Source organism: Amblyomma americanum, chromosome 3 (genome assembly GCF_052857255.1).
Source record: "Amblyomma americanum isolate KBUSLIRL-KWMA chromosome 3, ASM5285725v1, whole genome shotgun sequence".
NCBI classification, from domain to species: Eukaryota; Metazoa; Arthropoda; class Arachnida; order Ixodida; family Ixodidae; genus Amblyomma; species Amblyomma americanum.
In genome coordinates, this window is record NC_135499.1 from 195,394,366 (window position 1) to 195,411,009 (window position 16,644).

The 16,644-nt window shown below is 44.2% G+C and overlaps 1 protein-coding gene across 1 annotated transcript in view; it reads right to left on the reverse strand.

Annotated features, from left to right (window-relative positions):
* Window positions 1-16,644, reverse strand: part of LOC144125787 (corticotropin-releasing factor receptor 1-like) — a 175,200-nt gene that overhangs the window by 67,435 nt on the left and 91,121 nt on the right. Inside the window, exon 3 of the mRNA XM_077659494.1 lies at window positions 2,043-2,128. Within this exon, the coding sequence (XP_077515620.1) occupies window positions 2,043-2,128 (86 nt within the window). The remainder of the gene's footprint in view (window positions 1-2,042; window positions 2,129-16,644) is intronic.

Consider the following 16,644-nt stretch of genomic DNA (forward strand, 5'->3'; position numbering starts at 1 on the left):
CACAAAAGCAGCAAGCAGCAAGAGGAGGATTGTCGATGGCAGCCTAGCAGAAAGCTTGAAAGTAGGCACATTTTCAGGGTAGGCTTAGCCCCCGTCGTGCATTTCCATAGATATTGACGACGGTGAGCACCTTTGGTAGTCACCCCTTCTTTAGGCTTGAAGTCATGTGAAGATCTCAAGAAAAGATCGTGTGAAGATGTCTTCCTCAAAGCACGGGGAAAGCAAGTCGATTTCTTTCACATGCAAACATTTTTGCCCACCGTTGCAGGTTTTAAGGTTCAGCACGGGTTTGAATTCCATCCGTGGCAAGCAGGAGAATTCTCACGGGAACGTGTATCGCGATGCAAACCAATAGTGAAACACGTTACGTGCACTTGTTTTGCTTTTTCTAGCGATTAAGGCTTCCAGCCAGGGCTGAAAGAAAGATAAACGAAGCACTTTCTGAGCGTCGAACACTTTCTTAAAGAAAAAGTATGCATCAAAAACAAAAATTCAAATTTTTTTCACCCATTTTATTCGATATGCTGCTAACAAATTTATTTTAGAAAACTCGTAGGTGATCCTCGGTGGATATTTTAAATGCGTTAGCAGCCACGCGTTCAATTCGAGGTGACACACCAAAGTCGTTATATCCGAAGCGGTACACTCAATTTAGTTATATCCGATGCCATCGCACTAAGTTCGTTACATCTCAGGTCCACACATGAATTTTCGTTTTATCCGAGATGGCATACTTAGGTTCGTTATATCCAAAGCAAGACACGAAAGTTCATTATATCCGAATTAAGACACGAAAGTTCGTTATATCCGAGGCTAACACATAACAGGCCGTTATTTCCGATGTTGTGTACTACGGTTCGGTATATGCAAGGTATTATAGCAAATTCGCAACCAAGTGGGCAGGCTGCCACCTACCGCTCGCTACTGACAGAGGCGGTCGCCATTTCCGCTTACACAGAACCCCTAATGCTGACGCATTAATAATACAATGAGTGACCCACAAGAAAAAAAGGAGTGCTTGGTATTTAATCAAAGTTATTAATTCTTGCGCCCTGCCTTTAATGTAACGCGCAAACAAGTGGCCAGCCAGCAGCATTGCAGTACAGTATAGTAGAACAAAAAGCTGAGACTAGAGAGCTATGCATTGACCACAAAAAGTGTGAAAACACAAGCTGAAGAGTTAAATACTCTGGCAAAGGGAACACACACAACCTACACAACGAAAAGTAAAAGCGGCAGTGATCCAGTGGGAACAGAAAGCAATATTTTTGCCGCGCTCGTTGTGCATTAATTAGTGGACAAGTAGAAATCAGGTGACCTCTTTTCTTCGAGTAATTGTTCTTCAGAACTAGCTTGAAGCAGTAATATATTCGTCGGATAGTAATTTCTTGAATAAATATATCTTTACGTCCGAAATCTGTAAGTCAGCAATGAAAAGTAATGGCTCTAAAAAGTAATTAAAGTGCGAAGTAGACGTTAAGTGTCGTGTGTAGAAAGCCGAAATGGTGATTAAATGCCTGGAATGCAATAACGAGCCGATTAAGGCGCTGTCCCTCTAGTGCGCTTCTTTGTGTACCTCCACATTCTCGAGTGCTCCTCTGCTGGGTCCCCTATATCGTGTGTTAGCGTGAGCTAGAAAACGCTGGTTAATGCCCTGGCTGATGGTTTCTTTAACTATTTCACTTATGGCGGAATTTAGCCGCGTACGTCAATGCGGAAGGGTGTGCGTGAAATGGACATGTCTACGTTGTAAGCAGGAGCCGCTTTGGACAAACCGCATTAGCTCTAATTGCGCGGAAAGGAAATAAAACAGAAAATAAGATTGAAGCTTTTAGTGGGCAAAACTCAACGAACTTACAAGTTTAAGCAACACATAAAGAGCTCATCACGTTAAGGTAGTGTACAACTTTAAGCGGAGTTCGAAAAAAGCATTTTCGTTGAATATAAAAATTAAATGTCCTGTAAACTTCCTACTACACGAAAGTTGCAAGGAAAACATTCATTTTGCCAAGAGGCCTCCTTGAGGCGCTTTTCAGACTCACCTGTGGCAGTAGCTCCAAGCACTCGGTGTAGTTGGTCCAGTTACCGTGCAGCCAGGTGCCGTTGCTGCCACACTCCCGGTGGGCTTCTGCAAAGAGAGCCCGGAGCATACGGCTAGTAAGATATTGATAAAACCTCAAAACAGAGATGTTCCTGATGAAAACTAAAAAAGTTAATGCTGGCCAAGTCCAGCTTTATCGGGCAAATATTCTGAAAATTGAAAAATTGTAAGACACTGTTACGGAAATATTGAAGGTAACGGTCCATTATTCTGATATGTAGCAAAATCTTTCTTTTAAAGTGTTCCCAGCGATCGCTTCGAATAATCAAGTCTACCGTAGAAAACCAATGGGGAACGCTTTTGACCATAGCAAAAACGTGAAGAGAAAAAAATGTATAAGACTGCCGTCGGGTGATCTGTGGATGTATTGATTGTTATAGTGAAATCTTACATTATATGAAAAAATAGCGTTCATAAACGGTTTCCCGCTCAAAAAAGTTTTTGTCCAGAATTGCTGGGTACATAACCGGTGCCTGTCGGTTTCATTAAAATTCGTGCCAGTATCCTCGTTGCGTTATACCGACCAAGCAAAAATAGGGTCGCCCTCTGCCTCGGTCTTGGGTACATAGCTCGAGCTCTTAATTCCTCATGCAAAAAAAAAACCAGAACACCCGCATTAATTACTCAAGAGCGGCCGCATGTGTGCCGATCACCGATCACAAAGGGGATCCTTCCTCGCGAGTTCACACAAAGGTATTTTACTATTCTTTTACATGGCCTTCATTCCGGGTCTCTTCGTGCCCATGGTGCGCTAGTTGCTCGCTAGCAGGATTTCATTATGACTAAACTCTCTCTTGTTTTAACGTCGTTCTGGCGGCTCGATCGCCACGCCCCCTTTTGTCTGAGTCTGCCGGTGCCCAATTTTTTGCCGCTTTCGATCGCTTCTAATTTAGTAGTAATGTTTTTAATCAAAGCGCCTAAGCTATTCCTTGGTTTTGAACTGGTCCAACTTTCTGCTGCTTTCCGCTCCTTTTCCTGCTTACTCAGGCAGGCTACGTTATCGGTAAATAATTACACGATCATTAATCTTCCCGTCGTGATCGAAGTTAACCAACTATTATCACCCTAGTTCCTTAAAAAAAATTTAACCGTTCTTGCGTCAACCGAAAAATTTTTGTCTTACTCTAATAATTTTCTCTATCGTAAATTTTTATTGATGTTCTGCTCCCAAATTCGTTTTTGATATTTAGAATTTTGGTTATATCATACTAGCATTTCAGCGTTACTAAGATAGTATGTTTTCTATGGTCGTTAATTTTCTGGAAACGTTTGTCACTCTAGCTTGCCTAACAGCTCAAGCAACGCACAAAACGTTGGCTAAAAAAGACCAGTGGTATCTCTTTGTATTATGCAAGTCACAGATATGTCGTGCGCACAGAAATATACATAAAAACTTGCATTACACGCTCTATTTTACCAAACAGAACTAAACAAACGCTTATTTTTAGTCATACCACTTTTGAGCGTTTAAAATTCCTTTTATGAACAGCCCACAACCATTTCGTAACTTATGCAGTGACTTTTTAAAATGTTCTGAAAGCAAAAGCTAGAGCTTCACTGCTTCAAAACCACTTTTAAATAGACAGTACAACAACTTATTAAAAGCACAGTTTCTTACTAGGTTTGTTTTCTAACAGCCATTTATAAATTCAACGCATATATATCTCCTTTGCGGGAAATGCTCGAAAAAAAAAAACCTGGCTGCGCATGTCCCGTCTAGCGTTGTTTTGTGTTCCGCCTGCCCCTCACCCCATTACTGCTATGTTTTAGAATGGCCAATAAAGAACTGGCCTCTCGTGCGAACTGAGTTCTGAATTCGGCCACTCATAATAGTTGACGCACGCATTACGTTCTTCAAAAACGCATGATTTTTCTGAGCAATCAAAAAGACAGATCGAGAGCGCCAACTTGGACATCGTGCAAGCTATAAAGCAAAAATACAACAAAACAATAAGCAGAATATAAATGTATGCATGCGACGTGTCACTTAGAGCAGTGTGACCAGTGACGGTGGGAGAGAGGGCGCCTCGCGATGTGAGAATAAGGAGAACAGGGAAGTCCCGAAAGATGTGAGACGGGATTTTGATCTCATAACACCGCGGATGCAACAACTCTCAAACTCTTCGATATTTTCTGAGTTAAGAGGTAAGGCAATAGCGGTATTGTACGCCCCCCCCCCCTCCCTCTTCCTCTCACATTCTCCTTCGTCCCCTTCTCACTCCTGCCCTCCTGTAGAAACGAGCAAAACAAAGTATGGTTGGCAAAATATGTCATACTTTCTAAATTCATGACTGCAGAGCATATAAATTGTTATCAAATAGATAAACCTCGACTCATTGACAAGCTGTTAGTGTTCAAAAGGCGTTAGTCGCTTCATACACTTGCTGAGAGCAGAGACAAATTAAATGAATTTTGTACTTGAAAGGGATCTGGCCTTAATTTTTCTCAGAGAAACAATATTTAAAGCATTTACCTTCCTTAGCGTTACACCTGGGGCTGATATTTTTGGAAGAGTTATTAATGTCACTATCGCTGTAAAATTTGATCGCTATAATAGTTTGAAGTAAAAATATATATATAATCCTAAAACCGCTTTATAGATCGTCTAAGGCACAGAACTTAACCCTTTCGCCTAGAGGTATGTCTCAGCTGCATACCTTGATAACTCCATACTTTTAGCTTGCGCTCTATGATTAAAAAGGTTGTGTCGTTGTAGAAAAAAAAGGCACTTCTTTATTTAGGCTCAAAGTACCGCTTTACGACCTCCTGTATAAGAAAGGCAAACTTCTTTTTTACATGGCGAAATTCCACGTTTTAAACTTTCGACAAGCTGTGATGCAAGGCGTAGTAACTTAAGGATAGTTTGCTGAGTATTAGTATTAGCTGAGAATGCGACTTACTTTAGTCAACACTTTCACTCCGTATAATTAATGAGCTAATGTACGCACTCTAAGTTCCATAAGCATTAACACATGTTTACAATGCTCCTTATCTTCCAATGTGAGGCTTCCCTTAATTTCTTGCCATCGTGATTGGCGATGCAGGACAGGGGAGAAGAGAAAACTGAGCTCCTCGTTGGCGCCTTGCGTAGTGCGTTGACCTCATCGCCCTCTCGTGCAGGTACAACTTATTCAACAAAATTGTGAGCAAGAAACTGATTGAATTTCTAGACAGCTCCCTCCCGCCTTTACAACAAATGACTCGGATTCTAAGGAGTGTACAGATTTAAAGCGTAATAACAACTTGTCAGACACCAAACACAATCTTGGCGTGATCCGCAGGTAAATAGCAGCCGCGTGAAATGTCTTAAAACTAAACCGATACTTTCATCCACAAGGTAGGCATTGAAGAACAAAATGAAACTTTTTCCTTGCAGTTTTACTTTGTTGGGATTCGATGTGCAATATTTTTACCCGGCTGAGCAGAGAGGTGGCATCTCGAAATGGTTAAATTGGAAGCTTTAAGCATTTCAAAGTTTCTCATCCCTTCGAACTCACCAGCAGTAGAGAAAAAAAGGCGGTTCGATGACAAGGCCCCGAAAGGAGATAACAACGAAAGAAAAAACTGGCCAACAGCGTGATTTAATGTGAATCGAGAACTAAAACAGTGCAGCCACGCAAACGAGGAAAAAACTGACAAAAAATAAAAAAGAAGCCATCGGTCGCACATTGCGTCCATATATTTGTGAATGCTGCGCCAATTGGTTAGGAAACTTGTGGTCAGAATTTGCGGCAAGTATATGCTATGCAGCCCTTGTAGACAACAAAGCCTCTTTCGCTGCTGCATTTGAGCAAGAAGTGAGGCCTCTATGCGCTTTCATAACGCCCATGGTCACTTAGATAGCTATCTAGTAAGTGTGAAACTGATCCCTTCCTATGTGAGCCTATAAGAACCAGCGCGAAAGAGCTCTCCCAAAAGGCGATGTGTTTCCGGCCACCGTGCCATACGGTCATCAGCGTATATCCCCTCCGACCCATTTCAGTTCCCACGGGTGGGACTCAATGAGGCTAGGTGTTTCCGTCAGTGGCGGGCTTCTGCAGAAGATCTCGTCGCATTGCTTATAGCAGGCCGTGAAATATCGGTGCATGAAAACAAGGTTTCCTTGGCTTGTGGTTCTTTTATATTCTCCTGAGATATTTCTTCTGCCCTTGGCACCCTCTCCAACAGCCGCTTTTTTCAGCGCTGCTGTGTTCTGACGCAATCATCCTTTCCTTGCTATGGGTGGGATCGTCCTTGGATCGCATGCGCTTGTACGTTATATGATGCGCTCTTATCTGTTTTTATCTGATACACAAATAAAATATACTTAAGGCGCTATTTGAGCGCGTGTGTCCTGTACCTCCCGGTAAGCCCGAAGACGAAACCTACACACGCTTCTTATCGTTTTTTTTTTTTCATTAATACTGACGAGGTTCCGTGACGCTGAGGAAACCTGGTAGGACCCTAGCAGAAGCTCAATTTCTACTTCCTCCGTAAAATGACCAAAGAAAGACCAAGAAGTGCGCTGACACACGTTACAAGCAAACAAAAAAAAACGAACAATCTGCAAATTAGAAAGTATGAGCTCGATTGCCGCTTCTGTACCTCCGACAAGTAAAGCATCGATGTATAAAACAGAGACAGATCGCCCCACGTGTATCTCAGTCGGAAGCAACAGCGACAACCTTGAATTGAAACGGCCTCTTCATCGACCGGTTGCCAGCCCCGTACCCTCCTTCCCTACAACGCGAAAAGCGCAGCCGAGCGCGTCCTCTCACACTTCCGTAAATAAGCGCAAAGAAACCAAATAAGCGACTGAAAATAAACAACAAGCGTGACGGCCAAGACTAGAATCAAGGAAACGAGTGATGGCTTCTCAATGGCGTGATCAAATTAATCTGGGCGGGCTCCGTCGCCTTCTCGTTGGAAGCAGCGTCCGCTTTAACTGAGGAGCTGCAGAAGCGAGCAGGTTTTTGCTGGCAAAAACAGATTTCACGATGATTCTGTTGGCGCACGTCGTTCGTTCTGTTTACCTCGCCTCGGCGTCGTGTAACTCTCAGACTAGCAGTAAAATCCGGAAGTAAATGGCAGAAAGAAAGATAGCCCAGTGATCCCACCCGAATAAAAGCCGCTGTGAAGTACCGGTTGCCTTTTATGTCACAGATGAAGGTTCAAACAGGAATGTTCCTTCATGGAACATTTTTTTGTCTCGTACGAAGCGAAGCCAAGCCTGTTTTGTTTCTAGTTTACATTTTGTTGCCGAGCTTTTATGCGTTTGCTGTTTCATGCATCTATTGATGACTACGAGAGAAGACATTGGCAGGCTTACGCGACACGGACCGAATGCTCCTTGTCCGCTGAATCGGGGAAGGCACCGGAAAGCCATCGCAACAGTACGCCGTGGTGTGTGCCTTCGTGACTGAAGGAGCATGTCCTGCCGTCCACTTCGTATACCTCAAAAATTTTACAGCGTCCCGCCTGGTCGTGTTGCCAACCAGAATAGTTTCCCCCTCATTGCTGCGAAACATTCTGGAAAGATATTTATAAAAAAATGGGGGGTGTTAAGTTAACTTTTCGTCCCAACTGCTAACTGTTATCTTGTAAACTGGCATTATTTTGCTGCTCAGCTTGGCCGCGCACGTGTTCCTTTCGTCATTACTCGGTATATATTGGTTTTATTGGTTTTATTCGGGCTGAACGTCCTGAAGTGACGCAGGCTATGGGGGCCGCCGCAGTGGAGGGCTGCTTATAATTTCTACCACCTGGGTTTCTTTAACTTGTACTGACGTCCCACATTACGCGGGCCTCCAGCATTTCGCCTCCATTGAAATGCGACTGCTGCGGACGGGATCAAACTCGCGTCATTTGGGTCAGCAGCCGAGCACCATAACCATTTAACCAATACGGCGGATTACTCGGCATATTTTCCTCGCTACTCTAGCCTATCGATACGCAGCGAGCTATTACGTTGTAACACTTCTGTTTGAAACAGGGTAACTTAAGGTGCCGTTGAAACAGCAGCCACTTAATGTAATTTTGGTCGGAAAAATATCTGGCTTAATGAGAGGCTCATAATACAAGTACGGACATCATACGATGTTTAACAGTAAACGCTGTGCACTGTGTTACAGCCGACGAATTCAAGTGCCAATGAAAATTAGAGTGATTCCGGGTCATTTAAATAGTGCATTTCAACGTGTAGAAATCGCGCTGTGCTAAAACAAACAACACACACTATGAGAACGACAGACGAAGCGCTTCGTCTGTCGTTCTTATAGTGTGTGTTGTTTGTTTTAGCCAAGCCATGCAGCCACAAGGAAGGAATCGGGGCCTGTATCAACACGAAGGATATATCTTCATAACACAATGCAAAAGCAATGCAATCGGCGGCCGCTATTGCCGAGGTTTGCCTTTTACCTCCTTTATTCTTCAAAGAGAAGTTCAAGCTATACGACAGATAGCCACAGCAACACTAGTATTGAAGTCGATATTGGATCTCGCGAAGAAATCCCTGACACTGTTTAGTTCCACGTCGTCAACGGTCGATAGCGGTCGAAAATACAGGGGCAGCCGACACTCTGCGGGAGGCCGGCCAGAGCAGGTTGCTTCTTTTTCAAAAACTCCAGCGCTTCATTGAGAGGCTGCAGAGCAGAGCTAATATGCAGAGTTACAGCTGGACGTTCCTAGATGACTTTTTAGACGGTTCCTATCGAGCCTGGCGATCAATCGCGAACTATGTTGTTGGAGTGGAATACCTCTCCTTCGTATTTACTTCCTCGTACTTAAATGTGAGCACCGTTTGAAAGCCTACAGCGGCGGACAACTGCACACTGATTCTTCTTCGCAATCTCCTTCCCTCCAGTATTCAGGTAAGATGGCGAGGGACATGTACGAGAATGCAGTCGCTCACTCATCTCTCATGAAGGTATGCTGTGCTGCGTCGGCCATACCGTCCACATAACATCCTGTCCCCGATTTTATAGTATGAGCATCAGCAAGGAGTATCAAAAAAGCATAAGCTACTGAGAAGCTTGTGGGTGGCTTGTGTTCAAGGTATGGTATGGTATGGTATGGTATGGTATGGTATGGTATGGTATAATATGGTATGGTATGATATGATATGATATGATATGATATGATATGATACGGTGCGGTGCGGTGTGGTGTGGTATAATATGGTATGGTATGGTGCGGTGCGGTGTGATGTGGTATAATATGGTATGGTACGGTATAATATGGTATAGTATGGCTCGTCAGTTTTAAAGTCCCGAAGATCCACATGAACTATGAGAGACGCCGCAGTGGAGGACTCCTGATTACTTTCAACCCCCTGAAATTGCTTAATGAACATTTCACATCGCACAACACAGATGTGTTTTTGCGTTTCGCCACCGTCTAAATGCGACCGCCGTGGCTGGGATTCGGGCCTGCGACCACTGGCTCAAACGCTGAATACTCAAGCCACTAAGCCACAGCTGCCAGTCGGCAAACGGATCCGGCATAACAGATTCACAGCCTTCACGGAAAGTGACTTGCAGTATTCTGTTTATACCAGTTGCTTTAAGGAAGATGTTAAGTAATGTTTAAAAATAGGCTTTTGGGAGCAAAAATACGGCTTTTTCGGCATAGTATTACCAGTGTTGGCGGGAAACAGAAAACTGGTGAATCTTCTTGTGTAGTAAGCTGGTCAACTAATTTCTGACAATTAACTTTTTAACTATCAAAGCTAGGCAACTGGTTACAAAGAGAGATTTGTAGCCGTCGTTAGTAATAGCCACATCAGTTTTTAGAATTTCGAAAACACGGTTTCCTCGGCGCTGTGGCTTGACGAAAATTGGCTACATCGTGCCAAAATACATGAGCGTTCGAAAAGCATGCAGGCAAAGCAACCCTTTCAGTGCAGTAACTAGTCAAAAAAGCGAAATTTTGTCGAGCCACAGCGGCAAAGGTAATAGCGTTTTCGAAATTCTAAAAACTGATGTGGCTATTACAAACGACTGGCTAAAAATTTATCATTGCAACTGGGCGCTTAAATCTTCTAGTTAAAACGTAAATTATCAAAATTAGTTAACCACCTTACTAAACAAGAAGACTCACGGATTTTCTGTCCGTCAACACTGGTAATATTATGCTGAAGAAGCCATATTTCTACCTTAAAAACCTATTTTTGAGAATTACTTAGTCTTGTCTGAAACGCTTGGTATACACTTTGTGTTGTCAGGAAACCAATCTCACAAATTGCGTTCCTCTCTTCCAGATTGGTTTCCTTTGACATCTTGGTGAAGCAAATTATTTTACTACAATATTTCTAGAAACGTGATTTTAAAATGGAAAATGTCATGTCAGTTCTACTGCGAAAAATTCCTCGTTATGTTGTTTCGAGAGTTGCTAACTCATTTCGGTAAATCCATAAGGATATACTATATACAATATATATTTAACGAGTCGCGCCAAGGTGTTTTCGACTTAAACACTGGCAGTCATTTATGTGATGCCACTTGTAAGCTGTAACTATTGTCACTCACTGTGGTAGCAATTCAACAAAAACTAAGGATGACGGTAACAAAGGTTGTTGCGGCTGCCGGACGGCGCACTACAAGCCCAATTGCGGCTTTGGAGTGTCCCCATCTTGTATTATATGCCTGAATTGAATAAAGTGTTATTATTATTGCATAACTGCACTGCCTCTAAATTTCCGCTGTTTTTGACTTCGCATTGAAAGAGTAAACACGGATCTGAAAATAACTTCATAATAATTAGATAAATACGGGTAAGCCTATTTGACGTCACACCCACAGCGGTGTCAGCGTCAACACGTGAGCTATCAGCGATCCACGCCATAACTACAAGCCTACGACAGTATAAGTTTTTCGCAGTCAACCACAACTGTAGGATCAACTAAACAGCACCTTGCGGAACAAAAGTAGGACGTTTTCTAATGACACCGAGCATTCTGTCTTCTACGAACCTGAAGAGACGGAGGCTCATGAAGATAAATCCTTGATGTGCGTCATATGATAGAAGGGACCTTGATGCTCCCGGGGAAAGCAGACCCCTATATTTTGCAGGCGGCGCAAGCATCAAACGAGATGACCCTGCCTATCAGGTTATCCCGTCTATTGTTTCGGTATTAATAGTCGCCCTAATATGGCATCCCAATAACAATGACCGCGCTGCGTGGGTCGTGCAACGCTGGCTAAGCAGCCGCGCCATAGTGCCGCCACGCACTGACAGCTCGCGTGTCGCTTAGTTAGTGCGGCATGCGGCTATTCTCTCGTAGTCGCAAGCAACTTCCCGCAAAAGAGAAATATTGAAATAAATGTAATAGTGGCTGATAACATTTCGGTGGTGCCATTCCACTGCAAAGAACCGGCAATAGTTTCTAAATAAAAGAAAGACAAAGCAGACTACGTCAGTGATGAGTTGTCCGCAACTTCTATAGTACCAACGTAGGAGGGAAACAAACAAGTCGCAGGGAGCAGAGCCAAAGCGAAAGGTTAGTTAAATTACTTATTTTGCAAGCTTCCGCTTCAATTTCTCTTTTTATCCTTGCCACATAGTGGTATGATGTCAACCCCGAACGGATGATACGTACCTGGCAGAATCTGAAAAGAAAAGTTATGCGACAGGAATAAGTTATAAAGATGTACGAACCTGGGAATGACATGACAGATAATAGTTTAGTTTATCGGGGTTTAACGTCCAAAAGCGACTCAGGCTATGAGAGACGCCGTAGTGAAGGGCTCCGAAAATTTCGACCACCTGGGGTTCTTTAATGTGCGCTGACATCGCACAGTACACGGACCTCTAGAATTTCTCCTCCATCGAAATTCTACCGCCGCGGCCGGGATCGAACCCGCGTCTTTCGGGCCAGCAGCCGAGCGCCGTAACCACTCTGCCACCGCGGCGGCCATGACAGGTAATAGAAAAAGATGTAAGACACGGGGGCAGATCAGAAGAAAAATGGAAGGAAGGAAGGAAGGAAGGAAGGAAGGAAGGAAGGAAGGAAGGAAGGAAGGAAGGAAGGAAGGAAGGAAGGAAGGAAGGAAGGAAGGAAGGAAGGAAGGAAGGAATGGAGGGAAGGAAGGAATGGAGGGAAGGAAGGAAGGAATGGAGGGAAGGAAGGAATGGAGGGAAGGAAGGAATGGAGGGAAGGAAGGAAGGAATGGAGGGAAGGAAGGAATGGAGGGAAGGAAGGAAGGAATGAAGGGAAGGAAGGAATGGAGGGAAGGAAGGAATGGAGGGAAGGAAGGAAGGAAGGAAGGAAGGAAGGAAGGAAGGAAGGAAGGAAGGAAGGAAGGAAGGAAGGAAGGAAGGAAGGAAGGAAGGAAGGAAGGAAGGAAGGAAGGAGGGAAGGAATGGAGGGAGGCAGGGAGGAATGGAGGGAAGGAATGGAGGGAAGGAAGGGAGGGTGGCAGGGAGGAATGGAGGGAAGGAATGGAGGGAGGCAGGGAGGAAGGGAGGGTGGCAGGGAGGAAGGAAGGGAAGGAAGGGAGGAAGGAAGGGAGAGAAGGAAAGATAAAAAAGGCAAGAAATGGAAGAAGGAAAGGATAAGAGTAGAGAAATGGGTAGACACAATGAAAGAAAGGAGGCTACAGAAAGGTGAAGAAAGGAAGAAAAATAGAAGAAAGCGAAAAGGGACCAGAAATCTGATGTAAGCTTCAGCTGAAGCAAAAAAAAAAGCAGCTTTCTCCCCCCGCAAAAGAGGAGGTCAATGTCAAGGTCACGCACGTAGTCGAGGGACGAACAAGCCTGCAACAACCCCGTCATGCACTCCTCGAATGTGCCGTTGCGGGGTGGATCCCATCTTCCCCTCACGCCTCTATTTTCGCGGAGCGAAAGGCCTCCCGATCCGTAAGGACCGACCACTTGGCCGACAGAACGACCACTCAAGCGCGGGGTACGGGATTGACGCACTGCCACTGGGGACGCAATATCTCACCGTCTATTTATTTTTCTTCTTTTCCTTGGCGCTCTGTTCCGTCAATCGCTTTTTGCCGGCACGGGTCTTCTCCTCAGCCTGTACCCGTCTCGGTGTTCGCCTCCGTGGATATTGAAACCGTCTCTAGGTCATTCGTTCCCTGCATGGTTCGAGGTTCGCCTCCGTGGATATTGAAACCGTCTCTAGGTCATTCGTTCCCTGCATGGTTCGAGGTGCACGATGGATCTCCTCTTTGCTCTCGCAGCTTAACCTTACGCCATCTGGTCTTTTTCCTTCTCCCCCTTTTTTCTTGGCCGTTTATCATTGAAGGCCATGTGGATCGTTTCATCAAGGCACATGCGAAGGAACAGTGGCTCTGCGCTCTGGCGTTTTTTTCGGGAACTGATATGCGCAGGATAGCAGTGAGGTTGAACAAGAAATTTCACCTAAAAAGCAGCATTTTCGCTTTACACATATCTAGAAAATATGTTTCTTTCTGTTTTTAAGCCCTGTTCTGGATTATTTACAAATTCGAAAAAGAACTAAATTTACGGCTACAAGCAGCATAAAAAATCGAAAACGGCTGAGGCTACTCATCGCATTGCCAAGCAAAAAAGTTACTGGGGGTAAGTCTGAAGCACAGCTGGGTGGTGTTTTTTTTTTCCCCCCTTCCATGAAATAATCTCGCTGAGAGCGGCAACCCCAACGACTGGCATTAAATACATGACACTGCTGCGAACACATTTAGATGGTCTCAAGTTTTTTTTCTTGCTTGGTTTTCTATATTTACATGTTGTAAGTTTCTGGGAACCTAATCACACTTTTTCGATCCATATAATTTACCTCATAACTGCCGCTCTACTTTCGTCCATGGCCGTGGAGCAATTATCAATTGCAGTGGGAGTAATTCCTTGTATGTGTGTGTTTACGGAGATTGGGGGGGGGGGGGGGGTGTAAGTACAGTACAAAGCAAGAGCCTTAGGGTCGTGTAACTTCTTAGCGAAGAGAATAAGCAAACGGAAGAGACAAAGAAATCAAGGCGCGAAGTCTTGAATCTCACGTGAAGCTTAACGTCGCGCCCCATTATTTGTGTTATATTCACCCAGCATACTGCTCCGCAGGTTTTGTTTCACCCTAAACTGTATATAGTTAATTTAATCCTTAAGTTAATTATCCCATACCGTCGATTTCTATCAGAGCGGCAGACGTCGTCACTTAATTAGTGTCGAAAAGGGGCTCCTGGTTTTTTTTTCCCCTTGCTTTTCTGTAGTTTCATGCGGCATGTTTCTGGCAACCTAATCACAACTTTTGGATCCGTATAATTTACCTCATAACTCCCGCCCTACTTTCATCCGTGGCCGTAGAGTAATTATCCATTGCAGTGGAAGTAAGTCCCTGCATGAGTGCGTGTGTCTGTTTAGCGTGCGCCGCAGCAAGGGCTGTCTAACTTTACGACAAACGCAAGACAGAAGGAAAGAAAAAAAAAAGAAAACTTTCCTGGTTGTTTTTCTCCGCCCGCTCTCCTGTGTTCCCCTCGTACATCCGCGGATCCGTTCTATACTGCAAGCAGCGAAAAGTGTATGCCTTGCGCAGCTCTAGGAAATGAGGACTGTCTTGTCCAAACGAGTTATATAAGACGCACGGCTTCTCTGGGACTCTAAAGAAAAATAAATAGGGCAGAGTTTCCCGACAGTTATTTGGAAAAGACGCGGAATCTGCTCGTTCCTTACAGGTTCTTATTTGTCTGAGACATGCAATTCTACCGTCGTTAAAAGCAGCCCAGAGCACCTCCACAAGCCAACGTCGAAAGGCCTGGGACGTTGTTCTTCAATGTTAGCTTGAAAGCTGCTTCTTTTCGAAGATCTCTCCGGCGGGAATACCGAGCTTAAGAAACTTTCTAACGCAGGCTTGAAAATAAAAGGAAAAAAATATAAAATATTGCACTTTATTTTGATTTCGATGAGTCGGAGATTGGGTTGCAGAAAAATTTGTGCGACTAAGAGTTTTTCTTGCTGACAAGTGCATACACTGCGGATACTTGACTGCGAGCTTAATATCTTCACTGCGTTTTATTTGGAAAGCTTTGCATGCCACTGGCGGCGCAATAGAAAACTATGCTGACAATGCCCCTTGTACAAGTGGCTGTGTCATGCCTTTCATCAAAGCTCATTCCTGACACGAGTGACAGATGATCGTTGTACTAAGTCTTCTGCGTGGAGTGTTTCAATTAAACATTCTATAACAGCTGCCAAGACTGTGCAAGTCAGCTGAACACATACTGCGTTTGAAATCTGCGACCCGCCAAACTTGTGCCGAGCAAAATGTTTTTACGCAGTCTGATTTTTCGCAGATTTAAACTGCAAAGAATCCTTTGGCGGGCGAGAACTTGCTCGCACGTGATTATCTCCTTGAATATTAACATCAGCTTTAAACGTAAGTGCAGCCATTGGTGCTGGTTCCTTGAATTTTTCTTTTCTTATATTTTCTATTGCCAGTTTACTCTATAACGGTGTTCCAGTTAAATGTAACTAAGCTTTTAAAAAAACACGGGACGTCCTAGCCTATTGAAACCAACTGAGAACTGTTGAGTGTCACCTGGCCTAGTCTGCAGTAATTTTTTCTCCCAACTCTATTAATCAGTAAAGAAAAATTAGCTAACTTTTTAATTATTGTTTCAGGAACAAAGTATCAATACAGAAGTTGTACAGCGTTTTGAATAACAGCTGGTGGAAATGTGTGCAGCAAACTACTGTTTAAGTAAAGTAGTTTTTCTTACCAGCCTTAACCCATAATTAGCGCTATGAAAGCTCCCAAGTGACAGCGGCGCCACTTCAACGTCCTAAAACGCGTTTGAAGGAACATGATCTGCTTTTATCGCCAAAGCGCTACTTCATTAGACAAGCTGAAAAGCCTCAGGTATGTGTGACGCCTCAACTTTTGACCTTTGACAAAGGGCCAGGGACGGAGGCCTTGCGCAGCTGCTCCAACAACGCGCGGACCCGGCCTCCCCTGCGGTCCCCCCCCCCCCCCCCCCCCCACCCTCCTTCGCCGAGCGCGCGGCTGCCGATAGCGGCTGAAGAAAAGACCTTGCATGCGGTGTTGACCCAAGTGCTTTCGCATATCCTATTTTAAGTAACTACCTTAAAACCCTACAATTTTTTTTTTACTTAGTGCTCTCCGCGAGGAGGCGTTGCGTGCCTACTAGGGCAAAGACATGAGCCAGAAGTTGGTCTCGCAGTAGTTTTCTTTGAAAGCCAACAAATAAAGCTCCGTAAATCGTACCTTGATCAAAACAGCGGTGTGAGCTGTTTTCCTAGACGATCTACAACTTCTGTATTGACATTTTGTTCCTCGAGCAATAAATAAAATGTTAGCTAATTAGTATTTACTGTGAAGAAGTGCATTAGCCGCACTGCCATCGCTCAGATGTGCCGTTCAGCCTGAGGACATCATCATCATCATCAGCGAGAACCTGTTGACCTGGACAGACCAGAGACTATGCAGCCACCGTGGTTTCGCCGCCGCCTGAGCGCTGACCTAAGCCCCCGTTAGATTACTAATTAATTACCTTTCCAGAACGATAAAATTAATTCAGACTATGCCATTCGAGTCTTAAACATTAGTTGGTTTCACTCGGCTAGGA